The sequence below is a fragment of the Perna viridis genome, chromosome 13 (assembly GCF_037379345.1).
Source record: "Perna viridis isolate PV_CMFRI_1.1 ecotype Kerala chromosome 13, ASM3737934v1, whole genome shotgun sequence".
In the NCBI taxonomy this organism is placed as follows: Eukaryota; Metazoa; Mollusca; class Bivalvia; order Mytilida; family Mytilidae; genus Perna; species Perna viridis.
The window spans coordinates 313,222-332,152 of NC_142457.1; the positions used below are offsets into that span (position 1 = coordinate 313,222).

The 18,931-nt window shown below is 34.8% G+C and overlaps 1 protein-coding gene across 1 annotated transcript; it reads left to right on the top strand.

Annotated features, from left to right (window-relative positions):
- The first annotated feature begins 5,254 nt into the window (after nt 1-5,254).
- Nucleotides 5,255-6,413, top strand: LOC148599139 (uncharacterized). Its single transcript, XM_088557157.1, has one exon. The coding sequence runs from the start codon at nt 5,298-5,300 to the stop codon at nt 6,411-6,413; it is 1,116 nt and encodes a 371-aa protein (XP_088413283.1). The 5' UTR covers nt 5,255-5,297.
- The last annotated feature ends 12,518 nt before the right edge of the window (nt 6,414-18,931 follow it).

Genomic DNA, 18,931 nt, shown 5'->3' on the forward strand with positions numbered 1-18,931 from the left:
GTCTGTTTTCCATGTCTGGTCTTTGTCCCTGGATTACATTCTTTTGATTGCCGCTATAACCTTGGTTCCCTTGATTACTCTCTTATACCCAAATATATATATAGCATTATCTGTTCATGAAGACCAGTGATCAATACGCCCCAGTAAAATAATTCCAGTATAGGTTACACACTACCAATTCAACCAATGAACATTTGGAAGGTACGCAAAAATAGTCCTACGAAGAAATTACTCCTGTTCTTCGTAGTGCTGTGAAAAAAGTTCTCATTCTGTTTAAAAAATTAAAACAGTTTCTGAAAGGAAAAACATTTATGTACATTTTATAGGTGCATTTTGCTTCTTGTGATGTGAAGCCTAATCTCCATAATGGTTTCTAAATATACCCCTATCTTGTGAAAACACTGGGATTTCCCATGCTATTTATAGATCCTTTACTTCCGGTGACCAGTACTGCACTGCAAGTCTGCTAACCCCACATGCCATTCTGAGGATTGTGAGCTGACATATGTAGAATCGTGCCGATATATAGTCCTCTGCAGGATAAAGTTAAGGTAAAGTCCAGAGAAGCCATTGAATATTGTGAAATTAGCATAGAAGCCTATGGGAAGGGGAATTATTGGTTTCTAGCCTTATATGTAAGCACCTACAGTTCATGAAGACCAGTTATGAACACATCAAGTTCTTCATGAAGACCGGAAGTAGGACACACATTGGAAAAATATGAATTGTTCAAGAACATCATTTGCAAAATATATAATCCAACATGTACATGTACAACAAACAGATAGCTAATTATATAAGTATTATTATCAACCTATTTGTTCATGAAGACCGTATATATATATATATAACAAATATATATTCAATATCATATCGAGTACAGATCTATCACACACACACACATATACACACAAACCACCACCGCGCACAACATCACATACAAGCACCATCACCACCACAAACACTGTTCATAAGGACAAAAATACTACTGGATGTATATACACTCATTGTGACGAGATGCCTTAGTAAAATACAGACTGAGAAAGTAAAGTATAAAAATCTAATTACGTTGACCAATGACCAACGACGTAACATTTTAAACACTTATGTCATACAAGTTCAGTTTAAAGATAACCTCCTAGGTTTAGTGTTCAATGATTCTATCTATCCTATAAAATTCTGCATATATGTAATACAAATCCGCGTTAAGTAATTGCGATTTGTGTCATCTAGATCATATTCAGTGTCACAGGACAACATTGTTGCAATGAATAGTTCAGGAGTCAAACTGTCGAGATATACACTGAAGTCTATTGGGTCAATGCTAATTAAGGATTCCTACAGCTACTCCCTAACATCGCCAAGTCTGTCACATGAGCACATAATGTGGATTACAATGTTTGACAAGAAATGTCCACATTTTTCACACAGCAAAGAAATCTCTTCGACGGTCACTAGTGCGCATAAGTCCACAACGTACTTTGCTGATTTATAAACTTCAGGATTGTTTCTTGCAAAGAACCATGCTCTATGTGGCAAAATATGTTTATGTATTAGTCTGAAAATTTCAAAATCAGAATCCGTTGACATACCCTGAAGCAATAGCTTTTCTTCAGTGTTAATTATAAAAGAGGTAAATATTTTTGTCCACATCGCCTTACAAGGGAACTGTCCATCATTTAAGAAATCAGAAACGTAAGATACCAAATCATACTTCTGAACTATACGCATAATGCCAGGGACGAATCCGTATTTTTTTCACACACAGTTGTTCTTGAACTCTTATAGTCGCAAAAGGTATGTACGTTTTGGCATCAAGGTATTGTACATTCTACACAAGCGTCCGAGAAATAATAATTTGCATTTGTCTATATAACATTCAATCTTAAGTCACCCAAGCAAGCTTAAGCATTTGTCTGAACGTGTTCTCTGAGGCAGACCTTGTAATGTCTTTGTAACATATCAATGAGATTGTTCCAGCATCATTATATCATTTTGCAGTAGATGGTTCCAAAGTTCACATCCAAAGAAAGCTTTTGTATAGCACATGTGCAGTATGATTTTGGTACATGTCATTGGATTTGAAATTTCAAAACGGTAAGCACTGACGCGTGAAGGAAACGACAAGCTTTGGTAGTTCTTTCAATCATTTTAAAGTCATTATTTAACAGTATACCTACATGTTTCTGTAACAATTGGAATTTTGGCTCAGTACAATAAAAAGTCTCTCATTGATCCTATAGATTTCGGCGAATTGAATTTCAAGATTTCGCTTTTTTTAGCAGAGAATTTGAATCCCCAATTCAGACTGTAATTTTGACATATTTCTAAAAGTTTGTTTATGCCATTTGTTGTAGTTGAAAATAAGGCGATATCATCTGCTTGAAGTGCACTTGTTACTCTCATATCAAGTATCATACATCCCACATTACTTTTTTTTCAATTTCGCAGAGTAAGTCGTTTATAAACACCAAGTAGAAGATGGAAGAGAGCACACCTCCTTGTCTGACTCCTCGGTCAAGGTTTATCCAACGTGGTCCCAGTTTTAGTGTACTCTAACCCAATATAATCTTGGTCCTTGCTCCCAGTTTCATTGACCTCTAACCCAATGAAAACCAGGTCCATATGCATGCTCCCAGGTTTAGTGTACTCAATGTAAACCTGGTCCATGCTTCCAGTTTTAGTGACCTATAACCCAGTGTAAACCTGGTCCATGCTTCCAGTTTTAGTGACCTCTAACCCAATGTAAACCTTGTCCATGCTTCCAGTTTTAGTGTACACTAACCCAATGTAAACCTTGTCCATGCTTCCAGTTTTAGTGTAGTCTGGGTTGTTCATTTGTTGTTGTTTCTTATTCTTTTTTTTTCTTTTTATTTCTATGTGTCTATTTTCCGTGGATAGTCTGTGGATAGAAATGAAAGGTATATGGTATTAGTTTCCAGTTAAACTTAAAACCATGTTGTTTTTGTTTAATTATTTTGTGGTTGTATGTTATTTTTTTAGCTCTTTTTGTTTTGTTGTATTTTATTTATGTTTTGTTTTTGGTTCTTTTTGTTGTTTATTATTTTCATCTTTGTTATATTTTCCTAATTTATATTTCCTCATTTCGTCCGTCATTTTTGGGTTGATGTACGAGGATTTCCCACATTTGCCCACATCTGTATTTGTGTGAAGTTAGCCTCATATCTTGACCTACATTTAGAAATCGATGGTAAAGGAAACTATTGACGAAACTTTACGACAAACGTGATGACTTTTCATTCAGAAGTGTCAACTTTCCTTTCATCTGTAGCAACATCCCTTCAGCACCTGCGTATGGAGTGTTCATATCACAACTCATACGTTATGCCAGAGCTTGCCGAAGCTATGCAGACTTTTTGTATCGCGCTAGACTTCTAACAAGTAGGCTTCTGGAACAGAGTTATGTTGCTAGAAGATTGAAGTCATCACTACAGAAGTTTTATGGTCGTCATCCATCTGCACCATGAAAACTGATTTATTCAACGGGTCATAGTTTTCCTTTCCTCGTTTGTCTACCCGGACTTGACTTTTTATGAACTCGGCGAGTGTTTCTAGAAAAGCAGAGGACGCTTACCCTACCAGTGTACCTGGCCCATGCTCCCAGTTTTTAGTGGAGTCCGAGTTGCTCATTTGCTTTTGTTACTTAGTATGTATGATTTTAGTTACTTGATGTTCTTTGTTGTGTATGTCTGTTTTCCATGTCTGGTCTTTGTCCCTGGATTACATTCTTTTGATTACCCTAAAACCTTGGTTCCCTTGATTACTCTTTCTTTTTCTAAATTGTTCATTGATGTTATTTTTTACTGTCATCTATATTTTTGATTCGCTGTTTTGTCATGCAGCTACACTTTAATGTGTTCTGGTTTGTATGCACTTTCGCATAGACTATCAGTTTGACTTAAAATTGTATTGCCCATTGCAAGTTATTAAGTGTACATTATTTTTAAGGCATAAGGTCCTATAACTATCTTAATGTTTTACAAATATTCATTAACTGCCGATTACATATTTGTGCAATATTGCGAATTATATTTACACTTCTAAAAGATTTGTTTTTTCTAATGAGCTTTCTTCATCATGCATTATGCAGGGGTATATATCCTAGATTTCATATCAGAGGAAAGTAAATAAGACCAATCTTGCTGCATTTCGTTGTACATTCTCTAGTGACTGTATGTAAGACAGTTAATATGGATTCCGACCTGTTGCTGCATATTCAAATGTGGTTTTAAACATGGTTCTGTAAGCAGAAGCTTTGATGTCTGGTTCACATCCACATATATTGGGGTGTAGGAATCTTAGCCCTAATGTCGTCCATAAGTAAATACCCACGATCGATGATAAACAATTGACTGAGTATTCCTAGTGATGATGTTTTTTTTAGTTTAGACTTTCCAATCGGATCTCTCAAGACTAGCTATTACCGTGAAATTATGCCGACGGCCTTTAGATTTTCCCTGATTAAATGAAGTTGATTTCATTTGAGATTGTTTCTTTACCCCCAGGAACCCCCTCACAGTTCAAGCAATATGAAAAGATAAACACTTCAAAGATAATTTCTCTGAGGTCGTCATTAGATATCTCTTGAAGTTTTTTTGAATGAATGAAAATGTATTTATGGCTATCACAGTATTTTATTTTAGTAGCCGTCCGTATGTCCGTTCGTGATTTCGCCCATGGCTACTAATCAACCTCAGTTATGTATTATGTCATATGCAGTGACTACAATCATTAAAAAAAAATATTGAAATGTCTTCTGTTATTGATTAAGGATTTTTTTTATGTTTCGGCGTTACTGAAACTAACCGGCAGATTTATAAAAAAAAAGCTGCAATGAATGTTTCTTAGGGTATCTTGTACTAAAGTCATGTTTCGATTTTAAACCGTTTCTAAAATGGCCGCCATTTGTATTTATATACTATAGGGGCAACTACTCCGCCCAAAAACAATGAGAAATTGGGAAAAATTGAGGTATTGTCCTCATTGGCTTGAAGAACTCTACAAAAGTCTTGATTAGGTTGAAGTTGTATGGTGACTAGGTTCATTCTCACTTAGCCAACATTTTGAAAATTGATATATTTTTAAAAGTATTTATAAAATAACACAAAACATTTTTTAATTATCTTTAAAAATATATATATAAATATATATATTTCAAATATAAAAATAAAAAAATATAAGTTTAATTTTTAAATTCTGTAAATAAAATTTAATAAAATGAAATGACTGCTATTCTTAATTGAGAATAATTATTATTAATTGATATCATTACGTCAATGTCCTGCTACTCTGACAATGTTCCTGTTACCATAAACAACAACCACAACCATGACTCAGATAACATTGGTTTAGCAGCAGCAGCCTTTATTAATAAAGTAAAAAAGCGTTGCAGGGAAGAGGTGTCACCAATACCTTCCATTTTTGATGAGGAGCTTGGTAGTCTTCGTAATAATGAGTTTGACGATGATGTCAATGAGATGATAGAGAAAATTCCGACGTTTGAAAGTTGTAAAGCTGCACTCTACAGAAGCCGTTCTAAGGTGCTACCAAAGCTACCAAAAACTCAGGCTGATATAGACCTCGATGAAAACTTCAAAAACACACCAGCCGGTGATCGCTTTCTTCTAATAGACAACACCAACAACCAACATCAGCGAATGTTAGTGTTTGTAGTCAGGAATTTGAATTTTGCACCGGAATGCGTACTTATGGACTTTGAGACCGCCTCTAGAAATGCCATTACAACAGTATTTCCCAATGTGAGTTTGAAAGGATGTTTCTTTCACTATGCGCAATGTGTTTGGCGGAAAACTCAGAACTGTGGGTTAGCTGTACAATACAAAGAAAATGACAATATAAAGCAACTAGTCCGACGTGCAGCTGTGTTACCCTTAGTTCCTATTCCACAAGTTGAGGATGTGTGGTTCCAAGCTTTGGAAGACAATACCGACAACAGTGATGCTGTGACACAGTTCACAGACTATATTACCGAAAAGTGGGTCGAAGGACAGCCGCTCGCATCATGGAACCACTTCGACAATAATGGTCCAAGAACTACCAACAATGTTGAGGGCTGGCACAGTAAAGTCAACAAACTTTGTCATCATGCACACCCCAATATTTTCCTAGCCATCAAATTGTTTCACAGCATACAGGCATCAAATGAGGCGAAGATTATTCAGATCAGATCAGGTGGTAAGCAGCGTGCCTCTAAAAGAAAATACAGACAAATGGAACACCGACTTCAAATTCTCAAAGAAAGATTTCAACGTGGAGAAATAACATTAATGGAATTTGCAGATAGTGCTTCTCACTTGGTGAATATGTCAAGGAGACAACAACCCCACCGGGATGAAATTGTCGGCCCTAAGCCACCCATTGGTCTTCAATGAACGACGAAGAAACCGTCACATCACAGGGCAGACTGTTGGTCCCGAAACATCATCATACACTGGTACAGCGAAAGAGTTGCCCTATATACTCAAGAAACATTTAAGTAAATTAAAGGTGAAATCTAAATAAGGCATACGGAGGCCAGAAATTCCTTACTTGGGACAGGCGCAAACAATGAAGCAGGGTTAAAGCGTGAACGCAATCCTCCCTTTAGAATCTGGCTACTGTGGAAAAATATTACACAATTAAACATACATAAAATTCAGTTCAAAAAGGTCTGAATCCTTTGTTACAACGAACATAAAAAAACAGAATATGAATTACACAAATATAAACGAACTTTCAAATGTGGTATGAGGATTTCTTCGTCGTTCATCAAGATGAACCCTTTTTGAGAAAACGTGCGGACACTTCGATGATTGTTTATGGTCGGAGAATTTAAAAAAAATAATTAAAATTTACGTTTTCGCGAAACGAGGAGAAGTCGCCTCCCTTTTCTGGACCTACATTTGAGACACATATTGACAATTGAACCGCATATTATTTAACAAGGCGGACTAAAGAACATAGATATCAATTTTCATCAAAATCGGACAACTTTGATTTTTTTACATTGATAGCGGCCAATTTGAAAATGGTTGCCGATACCTAGCTCAAATTGTTTATGGTTGTATTACCAACTTGGTTCTGGATACTTATGGCAAGAAAAATCATCAATATCCGCTCTGTACCTTCATTTTCAGGATCTGAAAAACAGCACAATGGCAGCTTCATTTGCGTATACTTGTATATATGCGATTGAGAGCCAAACCAGTCTCGGAAAATATTCGCTAGTTTCGATAATTAAATACAAATCGAATCATAGTTTTTCCAAGATAGGGTTGGCCATAATAGTCTGCCGAAGTTACGAAAATTACGTAATCAATATTACCCGTAATTCACGGATCATAAAAATTGTGAAACGAAAATGAAACAAAACGAACCGAAAATAATATCAATAAAAGAAAGAATCGAAACGAAACAATTCTATACAATGAATCGAATCGTAATAAAAACATGATTAAACGATACAAATCGAAACAGGATGAAGCGAAACTAAATTGATTAAAAGAAATATTTTTAAAAGTTTCACAAATTATGAGAACCATAATGTTTACCAGTGCCGGACAATTCGAACCAAAGACATTTCGGACCATGACAATCAATAATTCCTTGTGATTGGACATTTCGGCCAATAGACATATCAGACCATAACAATTAGTATAAAGCTTTAGGACGTATATCATTACAAAATTTACCATATTTGAAGGTTATAAGTATAACATATCAAATCAGAGCTGACAAAAATTATCAAAGTTGTTCCGACGCTTTCAGTATAGTTTCGTTTTTTACCCGTTGACCTTAAGGGCGCTTTTCTATGGAAACGCAAATCACCTGATCGCAACCACAGATATTTTGGTCAGCTGAAAGATGTGATATTCTGAAAACTGGAATGCCGAATGTTTATTTTGATCCGTTTGTAATTAGAAAGTTTGTTTTTCAAAATATCCAACTTGGATCTATATCTTTGAAGCTTGGCATGGACCCACTTCATATATATAAGGTGATAGCTAGGACGTTCCTCTGGAATGGGTACCATTTTCAGCTTGCAAAGATGTGAATAGGAAGAAAAAACAAACATTTTAAATCATAAGTCAATAAGGTTTACATTCGAATTATATGGATAGTCACAAATCATCTGTTGTATGTAGAATAAATTATGCATATGAATATTGTTATTATATTCCCTAGTGTATCATAACCAAGGGAACACTTGGTATATGTATACTAGTATTGGATTAGGTCTCTTTTCTGACAAATATGCGAAAAGATTTACATTACAATTTAAAAACCAAATATATGAAGAGGCAGGGGTTACTGAGAATCCCAGCGTCACCCCTATCAAAGAGGTATTTGAGTGCCCCCACCCCCTTTCCCCGAGGCATGATGACATGTCTTAGTGGTGCTTTTACACAATTTTTGATTGATTAAAGTTAATACAGAATTGAACTGAGTTTTAGACTGTGTTTGTTTGTAATTAATTCTTAATTTATTTGTATTTTTTTCAGTTGTCATTTTATAGAATCGAAATTTTGATAGGATAATAATTGTCTGACATAAAGTAACGGACTTTATTACAACTGGGACATTTATGAACTCTGTTGTTACATTGTGTAGATAATTGCGGACTCAACCGAATCATGGACGATATTATAGCGGGCACATACTTATATTATGGCAGCATTCACGCGCAAGTATAGTGAGAGCAAATATTTGATATTTCGCGAAGCGAATTAAAACAACAATAAATTACCCCAATAATTATTCTATATACCAAAACGATTTCTTGAACATCTAAAATTCTAACTTAAATTGCAAAAGGGGATTGAGAGTGCGTTCAATTATTACGTACATATGCTACATTTTTGTAAAACTTATAGACCTTTTTTGTATTCAGATCCGTATTTTTGAGAAATCATATTCATCTCCCACTATAATCAGCCAAATCAAGAACAATAACTCTTACAAAGGGCCAATTTCATATACAATCTATATTTTTTATCTCAAAATCGCACCAACCAAATGAAAAAAACGAAGACTGATTATGTGATCAGTAAATGTCTCTGAATTAGATTATAAAAGTGAATTCTGTTGATTTTTTACGTGCATGAATCGCCTCCTGTCTGACTATAAAGACTGCTACTTAAAATACCAGAAATTCAGGTTAATGAATAAATGCATTTGCGTTTCAAACCACGCACGAACTTTTATATATACATATTAGATATTTTAACAATAATTCATGTACTCTAATGAATTTAACCTTAGATAAATATGAAGAGTCAACGTTCTCTGCTGACTAAGTACTGTTCATGTATGTGCCTACAACTATTTTTCTTTTAAAGTGAAACATAATACTAGTCAAAAAAATATGATGTGCTCGCCTTTAGGCAATGCCTTCTTCATATTATGATTTACATAAACACATGCATCAGGTGTTTTGAGGACACTGCCTGAGTGTTTAAGCATGGTATTTGTACAAAAGTCAATTCATAAAAATTAAGATTTAACTGTTTGGTCAGCTTGAATGTCGCCTTGTTGTAATTGGTAATTGGTCTTAATCGGCTTAAGTGTTCCTGTAGATATAACGTATGATTTGTGGAGAAATTTTAGTAAAGCACCAAAAACTGCATGATGCGCAAATTAAGAGTTATATTACGACGTTTCACTTCCACAAAAATAAAATGCCATTATTTGGTAGTCTGAACTTCATTTAAACATAATAAGAATAACAAACTATATTTCACGAAAACATATGGTTTTCCTTGCAGAGACAAACGGAACATTTTCGATTAAATTCCTGAAGATTTGTACCTTATCTATTGGATTTTCGATCTGTTCCCTAAAGGTTATTAAAAATTCTATTTTGACGACACGTAACCATGACGAAGTAACGGGTTATCAGACTCATTCAAGTACGTGTACAAGTGTATTAATTTTTAAAAAATGTTCACTTTTAATGGGAAATAAAGAAAAAGGATTAAATTTGACAAAATAATTAATACTAGGGGCTAAAACGTCTATAGAGATTTGTTTGTATAAACATTACCTAACTATATAGTAGATATAAGTTCAACGTATTCATTCAGAAACAAACATATAATAGAATATGATATTAACTGTGGTATATTTAAGGAAAGTTCACTCTATGCTTAAAGAGTCTTGCAAAAGTACACCAACCTATATAACATAAATAGCAAAAACACCCTCACAATATAGTACTCCATTAATGTATACGTAGAAATCGATATGATGAGAAGTCCTTGTTTCGAATCATGTTTGGTAAACAATCGAATGTTGTACTCCTCGATGAAGAACTTTGGAAGCTCTCATATACCAGATGAAACAAATCTGTCGCTTACTACTACCGTAAGAGTGAACTGTGTGCACCCAGCATCAGAAAGTTCATATAATAAAATATCAGTTAATTATAAGATTAGCACAGGATATCGATTTTATCTAACTGATTTTTTTTTCAACACAGAACAGCTTTTTATTATTCATATGAGTTTTATATTTAGATCAAAATATTTAATGAAAACTTGAAGTTAGAAAAGCGTCATACGAAACCAAAAAATACGAGGAGTAAAATGAATGAACGTAACCGAAAACCAGAAATACATAGAAATGAACACAAAACACACTAAAGTAATAAAGTAAATGAATCACCCGGATCCCAAGCCCGAACAGCGTCTGACGTTCGGAACTCGCTCTAATTATTTCAGGCAGCTAATCTGGAAACCTGAGTCAATATCCTAGTCGGCCTTAGAGTTACCTTGCGTATTTGAAGTATCTAAAGGAAGATATTCAGATCATGGGTTACAAGTTATTCGGGCAGCCCGCTTTTACGCGATGTTATCCGATTGTTAAAGCAATGAGATTTGAAAATTTTAACGAAGTGTTTGTCTGCAGCGGTTGGTAAGAGAGGCAAAAGTGGGTGGTATAAACTGATAGTTTTGTTTAGAAGTAAACCGTTGTAAATGCATTTTTTTTTCGAATATTTTCTTAAAAATTTGCTTTTTAATGACTTTCCTGACGATGATTTGTGCTTTCAATTCTCCGTCGTTTTTTTTTCCTGCATGGATTTATAAGACCTTTCACTCAAAATTGGCTGTTGTTGTTCATTTATTTATGTATTTATTTTAATTTATTTTTCATTTGATTTTTTTCGCCCACTGTTATTTGAGAAGAGTTATTTTTGACGGAATTTTTTTCATTTCTGTTAACGAAGCCACGACATGAAATATTTCTTTGTTAAGCAATATCATATTTTACATTAGCACTCACAAGCATCCGCGATCAAGTTTCTAGTCACAGACAATAGTAAATGGATAGGATTTAAAATAAGCATAACATTCTTAGTTTATCAAAACCAGCATGCAAGAGAAATTTCGCATATTTCATTTCATTTAGAAATCCGTATGAAAAGTCCGCACTCTCTGATGACTTGTTTCGTCGGACTATTTGATCGCGTGGGACAGTCGAAATCCCATACGTCTTACCCGAGGTTATCAACACTCCCTACCTTACCCGAGGTAATCAGTACTCCCTACCTTACCCAAGGTTATTAACATCGCGTCACCCTTCACTAGATGAGCATCGTATCAAATTTTGATGTTTTTTTTAATATGCCTGATTATTTTAAGGTGTAGATGTTGAACAGTCTTAAATAATATGCCAAATTACGGAAATATGAAGCAGCATATTGTGAATATAACAGGTTTTGTTTTATAATACCATTTAAATAATTAATTTCTTCGCTAAATAACACTGATATTTATTATATAATTAGTGGTTGATAAACTGGTCAATACTGTGATATTTAGACTACCCACGGGACAGTGGTATTGACTAAGATACCAGTATTGACCGAGTAGCAGCAACATATATAAACAAATTAAGCAATAGATAGGAAAGTATCAATAACTGACCTTAATAGAGCACGTGACTGGTACTTTTAAAAGTACATTTGTATGTGGATATATTATTTCAAATTATACAAAATATACAAAGATGCACAATAATTAGTTAAAAACATGCCAATGAATTAACCATTGAAAACTACATGTAGGGAGTATTGATAACTTCGGGTAAGGTAGGGAGTGTTGATAACCTCGGGTAAGGTAGGGAGTGTTGATAACCTCGGGTTAGGTAGGAAGTACTGATAACCGATAACTCCGGGTAAATATGACCGATGGCAATTTTATATTGCCAACTTTTGTTGAAATATCCCAGAAATAATGAACCATCTTGAAAGCGGGAGGTTTAGCACGATATAAAACTCGGTTTAACATATTCCTTTCGGATTTGCCTGTACTAAGTAAGGACCTGTGCAATGATTTCCAAAATTCCGGTTTCTTTAACCCGATATTGCCATTTGTTATACTAACTTAACTGTTTAATATTCTTTTTGACTAAAAACCTAGACTTTATCAGTTTATCATCATCCTTCATATATCCAAGTGAGCTAGTGGTCCTTTTAAAAAAAATGTAAGTGTAAAATTAGTCGTAAGTTATGTCGTCATAGTAGATCAAAGTATTGTGACGTCATAACTTAGGACTAATTTTACTCTAACGATATTTTTTGTGGAAAGGTTTGCAAGCATCGATTTCACAAAAAGTGGTGTGAAATTGATCGTAAATTTTGAAGCCACAATGTTATTTTAGGTTGTAACGTCATTACTTACGATCAACTTTACACTTACGACTTTTTGTGAAATCGACACCGGGCATCAATTTCACAAAAAGTCGTAAGTGTGAAAGAGTAATCAAGGGAACCAAGGTTATAGCGGTAATCAAAAGAATTTAATCCAGGGACAAATACCAGACATGGAAAACAGACATACACAACAAATTACATAAAGTAACTCAAATCATACATACAAAGTAACAAAAATAAATGAGCAACTAGGACTCCACTAAAAACTGGGAGCATGGACCAGGTGCACCGGTAGGGCAAGCGTCCTCTGCTTTTCTAGAAAAACCCGCCGAGTTGCTCATAAAAAGTCAAGTCCAGGGTAGACAAACGAGGAAAGGAAAACTATGACCCGTTGAATAAATCAGTTTTCCTGGTGCCGATGGATACACATAACGATCCACGAGTTCATGATGACGACCATAAAACTTCTGTAGTGATGACTTCAATCTTCTAGCAACATAACCCTGTTTCAGAAGCCTATTTGTTAGAGTTCTAGCGCGATACAAAAAGTCTGCGTAGTTTCGGCAAGCTCTGCCATAACGTACGAGTTGTGATATGAACACTTCATACGCAGGAGCCGAAGGGAATGTTGCCACAGATGAAAGGAAAGTTGACAGTTCTGAATGAAAAGTCATCATGTTTGTCGTGAAGTTTGGTCAATAGTTTTCCTTTACCATCGATTTCTAAGTGTAGGTCAAGATATGAGGCTGACTTCACAGTGTCTGTAGTATCCTTTATATCAAGTTTTTTTGGGTAGATGCGATGTATCAAATCCCCGAAATTAGGATTGTTTAAAGATAATACATCATCTATATAGCGGAAACTGAGATTGAAGGATCTAGCCAAACGATATTCTTTCTTTCTGATCAGATCAGCTTTAAAGTCAGCCTCGTAAGAGTGAAGGAATAGGTCAGCAATAAAGGAGCGCAATTTGTTCCCATTGGAATGACGACCGTTTGTTGAAAAATACGTCCACCACACATTATGTTGTCGATTAAAAATTCCAGCATTTTGTAAACATCTTCCTCTGTATATTTGGAAGATGATTTGGAATTATTTCTTACAAAGTATGAGGAATCTCTACCAAGAACCATATATTTGTATCTAGGTGTACCATCTTTTTTGGAAAAACAACGATGTATAATGTTTTTAAGTCTGGATTTTAACTGAGTATGGGGAATATAAGTATACAGTGTTGAAATATCATAGGTTTTAATGCTATTATATTCATATAATAGTCTTGAACTGATTGTCTCCAAAAGATCTTTCGAATTTTTCTGGATCCACATTGAATTAATACCACTACGGGAGTAACAAGTATTGTGGTAAGACTGCAGACCCTCTTTGACAGTTGTGAGTATAGAAGTTAAAAGTTTTGAAAGAGTTTTGGTGGTACATTTTGCAGATCCAGCTATGAAGCGTTGTTTGTATGGATTCTTGTGAAGTTAAGGAATCCAGTACATAGACGGTAAATCACAATCATCGTCCTTGGTAGAGAGACCAAAAGAGGATAGCACAGATTTATGGTTTTCCACAATCTCTTCTTTGGAGAGAGTGGTAGCAGTGTAGGTCTTATCACTGCTATTATTTTCTACGTCTACCTCTGATAATAAACATTGGATATAAAACGTTTTGCAGACAAAAACAATGTTGTTTTGGGCTTTGTCTGCTGGTACGACAACATATTTGTCCTGTATAGTAGACAATGTTTTTGCTACATCGGGATCTTTGAAAACTGATGTAGCCTTGGCACTCATTGACCTACTTAAAACTTTCATTCGTTTCAAAATTAAAGACCTCACGGCCTTTAACCACTCTGACAGAGAATCAATGTCTTCTTGTTCTCGTTTTATCCATTTTCTTGTATAGTCCTCGACGGCATCCATAAGAACTTTAAAGTTATAATTCCAATTTATGAAGCGTGGTTCACGGTACTTGGGACCTTTAGAAAGGATATAACGTAGAGATTCGTTTTCGATAATGGTTAAATCTCCCGTAACGACGTGACCAGAAGGACCATATTTGAATGGAGAGGTTTTGCAAGAACAGTCAGGTGGTTTAGCCTTGAAGTCCTCAATCTCGAGGTTCTGCAATTGCCTTTTATAATTGAAAATTTTGGATGCGATGGGTGAAGTATAGGAATATGAAATAATTGTGCAGGTCCGGGCGTCAAAAGAATAGGCCTGCAGCAGCGCTAAGCTTGTCGTAAAATAAATAGTGCTAGTGCGCTCTGCCCACAAAGCAACTGGGTTGTGTGCCCCAGGTGGTGGAATGGGGTACCTCTGGCGTGTTACATGCTGGAGTTGTCAGGCTACATTACGGAAAACCTGACCGCAAACCATAGTGGTGCACCGTGTTAGGAAAGATGCCACCTTCCTTGCACGTTAAGGAACCCTGCTGTGGTATTCTCACGGAGTAGGAACCATTTGGCTCGGCCACAAGAGGCTAAATTGCCCGACCCTACCCAACTCTCCCTATTTCCAGTGGCAATCAAAATTTCTAGACCCCATTTTCCTTGTGTCCCATCCCATTTGTCATTTCAGGTTCATTTTATCATCCACTCCATGTTCATCGCCTGAATATAGCTGAAATACTGCTGCTCGGGCGTTAAACCCCAACAATCAATCAATCAGATTAAATAATAGAGAGACAACTCTAGCGGTAAGTCCCGATGGTTTAAAAAGTAGAGCTTCAATTCGAAAATGTGCTGTATGTGACGTCGAGTATAGGTGTTGTAATACAAATGGTACAGTTGCTGCTTTCTGTTTAAACTTCCTTATGTCGTCGTTCAAATTGTTATATTATGGGTACTGGGTACCTCGAAAAGCAGAAAGACACTGTCATTAGCCGAAAGACATTTGTAAAAGCCGAAAGACACTCATTTTTTTTTTAAATTGTGGTATTTACACCAGGAAAATAATTATAAATGGCCAAAATTAAGTGTAATGTTAACGTGATTTTTTTCAAAATGTATTCAACCTCAAAGAATCTTATTTTAATTGTGCTAGTGTGAACCTAGTGACATTACTGTACGCGACAGTATGGCGACCATAAGTGTGCAGAAGGTAGATATCTGTTTACTATTTTCATTTCATTCTGTGATAATACGATCTTTCAAAGATTTTTTTATCGATTACAACTGCCATTTCATTTTACAGCTTGCAACATAAAGTGCATTTATTTTTCATTGTTGAATGCCATATGGTTTCTTGTTTATATTTGACATGCTTCTTTTCGGATCTTATGATAGTTGTCTCATTGGCATTAATTCAATGTCTCTCTTTACCCATGCAATAGTCAGCATTTTTTATGTTATAAAGTTTCATTGACATGTATATTTCTTATTTTCATAGGTACATCCTTGTTACTTCTACTTACGGACACATGGTTTGTTTGTATGATGTCATTAATCATTTTTTTCTATCGTATCGAATAAAGCCGTTTGTATATTTATAATATTTTTTTATTATTGGATTTTATGTCATTTAATATAACAAGGAAATAAAAGTATGTAATATAAATACATTCTCTCTCATCAAATAGTCTTTCTCACTGACTTCCACATTCTATCATCTCGCATACAACTGAAAATGATATACTATCTCTTATCCAACAGCCTCTCTCTCTCTCTCTCTCACACACACACACACACACACACCACATACACAGACACACACACATACATAATACAAAACATCAAGCTATGCAATGAACACCTGTCAAACAGCAAATAATCTTAAACAAGACTCCAGTCTTCATGCCCATACTTTTAACACTCATGACTTTTAACATTCATGCACATATATATACATCAATATATAAACTGAAAGAATAAACATACATAGCACTAAACTAAAAAGCATAACTCAACAATTTATGCAGGTAGACACTACTTTTATATTGTAAAATATATCAGGGTATTAGCATAACCGATCGCTTTGTGAACTATAAACAATTTATTTTGTGTTCAGTAGCTTGTACAATTAGTAAAATATTCTAAAATGTAATACATTTCCTAAATATTGTCAAAAAATACAGAAACAGTCTAATATTAAGTGTTTTTCTGCTTTTTTCACGTGTATTTCTGCTTCCCGAGGTACCGGCGTTTTATTGAATTCTAATTTAAATTATATTTGAACAAAATCTAATTCTAATTTACTCACAATTTTAAAAATTTCCAAATGATATGAATTAATTCCATTTTCTTTTATTAAACTTTGTGCATATAGCTATATTCTTTACAATTTTATCTTTTTTTCCACTTTGTTGCAAATTTAAACAAATAGTGCATATTTTGAAGAATTAATTTAAATCATGTATTTATAATGAAAACAACTGAATAAATTTTGTCTTTTATTTTCAAAGCATTTAGAGTTTAGGACAGATTTATTATTAAAATAAATAGCATATTTCCATAAATTCTACAGTGAATCATATAATTCTTGACAATTCTATACCCACAGCTTATATACAGGTACAAATATACCAACAGCTTATATACAAGAACAAATATCACGCACGGCTTACATACAGGTACACATGTACCCACAGCATATATACAAGTACAAATATACCCACAGCTTATATACAGGTACAAATATCACCCACAGCTTATATACAGATACAATATACCCACAGCTTATACACAGAGACAAATATACCCTCAGTTTATATACAGATACAATATACCCACAGCTTATATACAGGTACATGTACAAATATCCCTACAGCTTACATACAGATACATGTACAAATATACCCACAGCTTATATACAGGTACAAATATACCCACAGCTTACATACAGGTACAAATATACCCACAGCTTATATACAGATACAAATATCACCCATAGCTTATATACAGTACAATATACCCACAGCTTATATACAGGTGCAAATATACCCACAGCTTATATACAGGTACAAATATACCCACACCTTATATACAGGTACAAATATACCCACAGCTTACATACAGGTACAAATATACCCACAGCTTATATACAGATACAAATATCACCCATAGCTTATATACAGTACAATATACCCACAGCTTATATACAGGTGCAAATATACCCACAGCTTATATACAGGTACAAATATACCCACAGCTTATATACAGGTACAAATATACCCACAGCTTACATACAGGTACAAATATACCCACAGCTTATATACAGATACAAATATCACCCATAGCTTATATACAGTACAATATACCCACAGCTTATATACAGGTGCAAATATACCCACAGCTTATATACAGGTACAAATATACCCACAGCTTATATACAGGTACAAATATACCCACAGCTTATATAGAGATACAAGTATCACCCACAGCTTATATACAGATACAAATATCACCCATAGCTTATATACAGTACAATATACCCACAGCTTATATACAGGTACAAATATACCCATATTACGGTAACAAACTGTAATGGTTAAAACAATACAACCCGCTATGTCTATATCAAACTTCAAGTGGGCAAATCAGGAAGACACCGAATCATTAACCGACAAGCCCATATAACATCGTTAATATTTCAAATTGTTCTCGTTGAAAGACATTTCAGTGGATTAAATTTTCTCATGCAACTACACACATATTTACAAGCATTGTACTAAAAAAATTGAACATATAACTAATGTTATCTGCCTCGGCAATAGTTTCATTGTTTTTAATTTCCGAATTAAATTTCAGTCCATGAAACGGCTGAAGACTGTATAAAAGGCCATATGTGATAAGTGTTCAAATCACTTCTTTATTTACAGACTAGAAAGTCACTACCTTAACGATGGGTAACCATCCTGCCAATTTACGAAGAAGTGAAGAAATGTCGGTTTAAAAATACTATCGTTGCCTCTTTTAACAACATGGCTCAAGTAGATGACGTTTTTATTCAACAGCTGGTTGAAAGAGGAGAAGATACCAGCGGACTCTTCGCCTTTTCTGAAATCACAGACAGAAAGTGAAAGAAACAGCGCATGTTGGCAGCTTAAATTGTCCTGTTTTTTTTTCTTTTTTATTGTTTGTTTGTTTGTTATAGCCCAGTTTTGTCCGTCCGTCCGTTACACTTTTTTATAACATATTGCTCAGCTTTTTCAAGGGGAAATGCTTCGATATTTGGTATACTGCTTACTGACGACGATTTGTGTCGTGTGTCTACTTTTCAGGTTCATGGCTCATTTACTTCCTATTTACCGAAAGCC